At 38.0% G+C, this 7,177-nt stretch overlaps 1 protein-coding gene across 2 annotated transcripts; it reads right to left on the bottom strand.

The window, feature by feature from the left end:
* Positions 1-615: 615 nt before the first annotated feature.
* On the bottom strand, positions 616-6,716 carry LOC131164070 (uncharacterized). Of its 2 annotated transcripts, XR_009139201.1 has the most exons (5): positions 6,169-6,716; positions 3,683-3,919; positions 3,361-3,578; positions 1,048-1,282; positions 616-927 (listed from the first exon to the last, which is right to left on the bottom strand). XR_009139201.1 is itself a non-coding variant. In XM_058121021.1 (4 exons), exons 1-4 carry the CDS (start codon positions 6,409-6,411, stop codon positions 1,102-1,104), a joined length of 879 nt encoding a protein of 292 aa, XP_057977004.1. In that variant the 5' UTR covers positions 6,412-6,706; the 3' UTR covers positions 616-1,101. The 2 variants fall into 2 exon arrangements, 1 of the variants encoding a protein (XP_057977004.1); XM_058121021.1 differs by having other exon boundaries at positions 616-1,282; positions 6,169-6,706.
* Positions 6,717-7,177: the final 461 nt, after the last annotated feature.

Below are 7,177 nucleotides of genomic sequence, written 5' to 3'. Positions count from 1 at the left end.
TTTTTCCTTTATGGTGGATAGTTATTATATGTCCATTTGATCCAGGAGGCAGCAACATGCATAGATAATAGGAGGCACACGAAAAGTTACTTGAAGAGGCATCATTTAGGGAACAGCTTCAAGTTGGCAAAGAGGGATCTTCAAAGAAACACAAGAATGGGGTCGCTGACTGTCTTGTCTTATTTGTTGTGAGTCAAGTAAGATAAGAGAAGAATATTTTGATTGCAAATTGTCACAACAGCTAAAATTGTTTGAGCCACATGAAGAACATCCATGGTGCGAGGTACGGTGTTCTAAACTATACAATTGGAAAATGTTCAAACCTTGAGAGAGGATGGAGTGCACAAAACCCTCTAGACAGTGGGATTCGAGTAAATGAACGGGTCAAAAAGTGTTGTGGAGGTAAAAGTAGTGCAATTGGAGTAGAGGAGCAAGTCCATTATATAAGCTCTCAACCCCCACAGTTTTACCATCAATACAAAAATTAAATAATAATAATAATAATAATAAGTAATGCCCACCTAAAGATCTCCCCACCTTTCTCCCACAGCTACATGCACACACTAAAACACAAAAATGCTACAAAAGGGAAAGAATAAAATGAAAAGGCAAAAATGTCTGAAACCACCGTGCAAGACAGCATAGACTTTAATGCATAATTGTAATATAATCTACAAGAAGCCTGAAGAAACCTAAATTAATTTCAAAGAATTTTGCCCCTTGTCCAGTTTAATGCTTCTAATCAGATATTACAATCATATACAAATGATAAGTCAGAGAGACTGAGAGGGAAAACAATGACAACTCCAACAAAGAAGCAAACTTTTTTTTTCCTTTTTGTTTTTGCCTTCAAAAGAATTGACTGCTTTAATGTAGGTGTAGTTCACCTTAGTTGTTACGTCTTTGGCTGCTATTTCCCTTCCAATGCTGCTCAAACACCACCACATTATCATTAACCTCCCCCAGGATGAAGTGACTTTCATCCAACCAATACATGGTTCATATTATATGTGCGCGTGTATATATATATAGAAATGCAACTCTGACCTGTTTTGTCTGGACAGATATTTCCACCCTGAACAGGACTAAAATCAAGGGCTCTCACTCCAATAGTTGCTCCTCTTCCTTCTGCAATGCCTTCAACCGCCTTTTTGCAAACACTGTAAATATAATAGTTGTGGCCACTGTAGCACAGAAACCAAGAATATTGAAGACAATCTGTGGAGCTGAAAGGGAATGCCGATCATGCGAAGCATCTGCCAAAGCTCTTATCAAGATCCCCCTGCAACAGTAAAACAAATTGCTCACAACTTCAACAGCATGTTATGTGACCATCAACAGTGATCTTTCATCCTTATGGCTTATACAACCACAATGTGTTAGAAAAATAGTGGCATTTATTTCTCCCGTGCTAAAAAGGATAACAAAAGGAATATTAATAATTTAATAACCAGCAGCCAGAAAATAACTAGATCAGAAACAAGAAAACTTAAGCACGCTCTTGGCTGAATAAATCTTCTTTAAAATAAATAAAGAGGAGGGAGAAAAAAACTTTTGTGAGCCAACAAATTTCATGCACCAAATTTAAATCAGAACTAATTGTGGGTTTTTGAACACAGAATCAAATTGGAACTCTATCCTAAGAACTGCCAATTCCATGCAAAAACACAGCAAGCTAAGACCTGCCCTCATGAGAGCTTTGGCAGTTCAACACCGAAGGAATTAAAATTGAACTCTTTCCAGACTTGCCCTCATGAGATCCTGCAAAGCAGCCGCAGCAGCAGCAGTAGAGGTAATGGAATCAAGAGAACTTTTAAGCCTTGCACACTTCTTAACAGATCATTAGACATACCATAAAATGCAGAAGTGCTTCAAGCGTGTTGTATTATAGAATACCCTAAAAATTAAAAGGAAATTAGGAAAGTTTTATAGGACAGCTATGAGACCAGCTATACTATGTGGATCAAAATATTGGACAAATAAGAAACAATATATAAAAATAAAAGTTGTCGAAATGAGAATGCTAAGGTGTATGATATTAAAAGATAAAATAAGGAAAATAGTTATTATAGTAAGTTAGGCACAGCACTTGTAGAAGACAAGGGAGAGACGGCTTAGATGGTTTGCACACCTGCAAAGATCAAATAGAACACAGGTGGGGAATGAGCTAGTTATTGTGTACCAATAGAAGTGGTAGGGGTAGACCTAAAATAATGTGAATGAGACAGTAAATGATGATTTAACAGCCATCAAATTGCTATAGGAAATTGCCCAACGTCGTGTAAACTGGCAGAAGAGGATTCATGTATTCAAACCACTAAGTTGGATTTAAAGCTCGGTTTGTCGTTGTAGTTAACTAGTTATAATTAACAGATGGGGAGTTTGTGGGGATTAATGTGTGAATGAACTTGTCTTGTGCTGCATGGATGAATTAGACCTTAGAAGGGTAGTTAAGACATGGAAGGAAGTAGGGTGGGGTTGGTAGTGCAACTTGAGGGATTTCCAAATTTTAATATAGTGCCATCACCGATAATTTTCAAGCAATTGAAGCTTCTGTATGCATCAGTTTGTTGCTCCCCACCAATATAAGATTTAGTACAGGCAGCATGAATTTGCACAATCAAGGGAGATGTGAAGTAAACTGCAGAAAAAATTTGCAAACAGGAGCACCTGCTAGGCTGCTACTATGGGGCCAACATGTACAAATGTACCATTGGATGGGGCAGTCACAACTCATTAAATGAATAAATAGTGGATTTTCTTATTTATAAGCAGTAACCAAAGTTTTTTTTCTATTTCTAAGGCTCAATAGCAATGATGGTCTTCAACAATTTGTTGCTACAGTGCAGGATCTTGACATGTAACCCATTCAATGTATCATGACCCTCAAAAGAAACAAATCATGGCAAGGGGATATTGCAGCAAAACATTATTGAAGGCGCAACCATTCTAAGTGTAGATGCAATGAGAGCGATGGAGCCTGGATGCAAACCAAGCAAGGAGTGAAAGGACTAAAAAACTTCCACACACATTGCAAGTAATGCCAAAACTGGCTTCAAACAAGACATGCTCTACAACATCCATATAATAATAATACTTCCTCCCAATATCACTACATGATCCAATAATCATAGCCTGAGCTCAAGTTAAACAGAGTCAACAAAATGCAAAAATTGGATTTTGAGACAAACACAAACCAATCCTTTAATGTGCTCGGGAGATGAAAAACCGTTGATGCATTTACCAGCAAAGACACACATATAAATATTCTTTGGTTCATGCATGCACTTATGTATATATGTAATTCACACAAATTTTGAGTGAAGAAGCATTTGAGAGAAACAAAGAAGGAGCTCCTACGTGTAGATTGCAACAAAGATTTCTGGCACCATTCCTGCCAATGATCCCAAGAGGTAAGGACCATACTTCACATCTGTTGCCACAGCACAGTAATTGTATATGATATATGGAAAAGGAGAAATCCTGATCAATGCAACAGCTCGGAACTGATTAAACCAATTTCCTTCACCAGCGAATCTTATAACAGAAGCTTTCTTAGGATATTTTTCTAACCAACCCTGTGCAGGAATCAAGAAAGACAGTTGAACATGCATAAGAAAAGAGAGGCTTGTAACCATATAAGATTAAAGGGAAACTTTAAAAACTTGAATAAGGTACACACTTGGATTTTGTGATAGAAGAGAGAACCAATGAAATATGGAAGTGATATTCCCACAGCTGCGCCAGCTATAATAAGTAAGAATCCAAAGCCATAGCCAAAAGTCATCCCAGCTGCCCACATGGAAGGTGTAGATGGTAAAAGCAAGGTTGGGAATAATGCTACAGAAGCAAAGATTACAACTGCCAGTACTGGAGTGCTGAATGTTGTTGTCTCCCAGTTAATTAGAGGGATGATCTCCTGCAAGATCAATGGCAACAATCAAAGGGTGAGAGACAACAAATGCAGCTCAAAAAGATCCAACAACTTGAAAACTACAATCCATTACCACAAACATTAAGTAATCCCAATATTTTAGAAGAAAGTATTGGAGATAGCGACAATTGGGAAATAAATTCCAGCACTCCCAACTAGCAACATAGCTAATAGCTATTAATAACAATAGACTTCAATATTATTTTCTGCTTTAGAACTTCAATAGTCAGAGCACTTGCATGCTAATCTGCCTAATGAACATTCATAATATTAATCCTAACACACACAGACACAGACACAGACACAGACAGACACAGACACAGACAGACAGACACGCACGCACCCCCACCCCCACCCCCGCGCACGCCCCGGCGCACGCGCGTACGCACACACACACACACACAGAGCACTTGCATGCTAATCTGCCTAATGAACATTCATTAATCCTAAGCTTTTACTCTTTACAATTCTTCTTTGACATAAGAAATAAGAACACATAGTTCCCAGAGACGCATTTGCCCAAATATTTTGAATGAAGTCTCAATATAAAAATTAAAAAAAAGGGGGGGGGGGGGGGGAGCCCGGTGCACAAAGCTCCCACGTATGCGGAGTCCGAGAAGGAGCGAACCACAATGAAGTCTCAATACTCAGCCGAAATGTTTGAAGAGAAATTAAAGCAGTTCATGTTGAGTTATCAATTCTACATAGATCAACAATATAGCACATATCACAAGATTCATCTTCTTCTTATTGCACGACAAACCTAGTGTATGTAATTTACTCAGTTCATAAAACATTGTCAACATCTCAATTAAAGACGCAGACCGCATTAAGGAATTTAATGACCATCTACTTTGAGGATTCTTTAGTGTGGGGGGAAATTCCCATACATAACAATGAGAAAGGAAGTTGCCTTATGTTAAGACAAGGATAAAAGCAACATGAGAGAATGAGGCTAGAGCGGCAGCATGGATTTTGACAAAAAAATCCAGGATGACTTGGATATGTTGATTATTCCTTACACATTGATCTTATTAGTCCTTCAATAGAAGTTTGGCAGGTTCTAGAGCTGCAGCTGGATACATAAGAGGCCCAATGTTTCTGGGTACATATATGTTGGAAATTGCAATGCCCTGAAGTCTACAAAGAGATGTAGCAGGTTACCAGGTTGTAAATTTAAAATAAGAACCATCCAAGGGATAACAAAGCACTTTGCATGGTTGCACCCCCCTCAAATAGTTGGCAATAGGGTGCCAGATCACACGATGAGAGATGGGGATCTTGCTAAAATAACCAATAACCATCATAAGATATCCAAAAGCCGGGCACATCAGTTCATTACAAAATAATTATTTACTTGTTAAGGGCGGAAGGTGCCTCCTTGGTTTCAAGGAAGCCTTCAATAACATCAAGCCCTAAAAGGGTTCATAGGCCTCACTTCGCACATGGGTATGCATCAACTGTCAAGAAGTAAACCACTCTTATTTAAGGCACCTCAAGGCCTTGACCTAGAGATCCCTAATCCCCACATGGGCAGCAACAAGTAATATGCAAATATTTAGCCATAATGGTTGTTTCATCACAACTGTCAATGCTTTGTGGATCTACCTTCCAAGAATATTCAAATTTAGGTTTTAAACTGAAAAATACCCGTCTCATGGCTCCGTCCTCAGAAAAATCTTCAGCTTGCATATTCACTCCAGCATATGTGATACTTGAAATAAACTAAATATTAATTACATGGCACCAAAGCACAGATGCAAATAAAAAAAGGGAAAATCCAGCACAGTCCATAAGAGAATCACAACATGCAAATTCACAGTACACAGCATGCCAATTCAAACTGACAATCCTGAGAGGTAAAGAGTTAAAACACAATTCTAATCAGAGTTTTCAGTTACAAGATTGCATTGGTCCAACAATTAACAGAGCAATACTACCCTCGAATACAACAAAAACATAAACAATAATTAGAGATGCTCAAATTGAAGTTTATTAGCTGCCTCTCAACCAATGGAAACGCTGATTAAACAAAATGAATCTTCAATCTCAGTCACAACCCATATATCACTTCGCAAAAAATATGAAAATCAAATTGTGCGCAATAATAACGTACTGAGAACCACAGAATTCTGTAATTTCTATTAAAAAACGTATGCATTATTGATAAACCTGAAACACGAAACCGCGCATGAACAATGAATAACAATCTGAAGAAGGAGAGGAAGAAGAACCTTATCCATCAAAAAGGGTCCGACCCATTTGAGACAAACGCCAGCCAAGGCCCCCAACAAGACGAATAAAACAACCACTTTAACCCACCAACAAAGAGATCCTTCCCTTGCAGAAGATGAAGCCTCCTCACCTCCATCGCCCTCCGCTTCGGAGCCCGTCAATTTCACGTAATCCCCGCTGTTGTCCTCCATTCTCAGCTTCAGCTCCGGGACCATCTCATCCTCATCACCGTCATAAGTCATCAGGAAACCCTAAAAAGCCAAAAGCCCCAATCCCCTCTATTTTCCGCCCAAACAAACAGATTTGTGCTTGTTCCCCTCCCTCTTTCTCTCCCTTTCTCTCTCAATCTCTCGGACGCTCGGGTTTCAAACCGGCAATGGGAGAGGATCGGAGAAAGGGAAATGGAGAAAAACCGTTGCTTAAAAGGGAGGAGCCAAAGATGCCATGCGAAGCAAACGAGACTGGCAGATTATGGGCAGAGAGAGAGAGAGAGGGCGAGCGTGAACCAAAGAAAAAGCCAGATGTATCTATTAAGAGAAAATACGAGGTGATTATTTACTAATTACTCATTAGTTGTTTTAATAACTAAATACCTATATAATCTACTAGTACCTATTTTATAATCCCACAGTTTTTTTTCACAAACATGCCCCAAGAAAACTCCAAATTTAAAATATTATAAGTTTATTATTAATTTTTGTTTATTATTAATTTTTAAGAAGTCACCGTTAAGTTCCACTTCCCTAATGAAGTTTTTTAAAATTTTATGTTGACTTATAAAATTAATTTTAAAATATTTAATATTTAATTGCACTCATGTGGGTGCCACACCTTTAATAAATAAGAATATAATAAGTTTATTATTAATTTTTAAGAAGCCACCGTTAAGTTTCACTTTCTTAATGAAGTTTTTTAAAATTTTATGCTGGCTTATAAAATTAACTTTAAAATATTTAATATTTAATTGCACTCATGTGGGTGCCACACCTTTAATAAATAAGAATATCA

This window comes from Malania oleifera, chromosome 9 (genome assembly GCF_029873635.1).
Source record: "Malania oleifera isolate guangnan ecotype guangnan chromosome 9, ASM2987363v1, whole genome shotgun sequence".
NCBI lineage: Eukaryota > Viridiplantae > Streptophyta > Magnoliopsida > Santalales > Ximeniaceae > Malania > Malania oleifera.
Note: the sequence above shows the minus strand (reverse complement) of the source record. Positions and strands in the feature narration are given on the sequence as shown.

Coding starts and splice junctions, on each gene's coding strand:
- LOC131164070 (XM_058121021.1), bottom strand. CDS start 6,411: ATGACTTATGACGGTGATGAGGATGAGATGGTCCCGGAGCTGAAGCTG. Junction 3,920..6,168: donor GACCCTTTTTGATGGATAAG/GTTCTTCTTCCT, acceptor TTGATCTTGCAG/GAGATCATCCCTCTAATTAA. Junction 3,579..3,682: donor TCTTCTATCACAAAATCCAA/GTGTGTACCTTA, acceptor ATTCCTGCACAG/GGTTGGTTAGAAAAATATCC.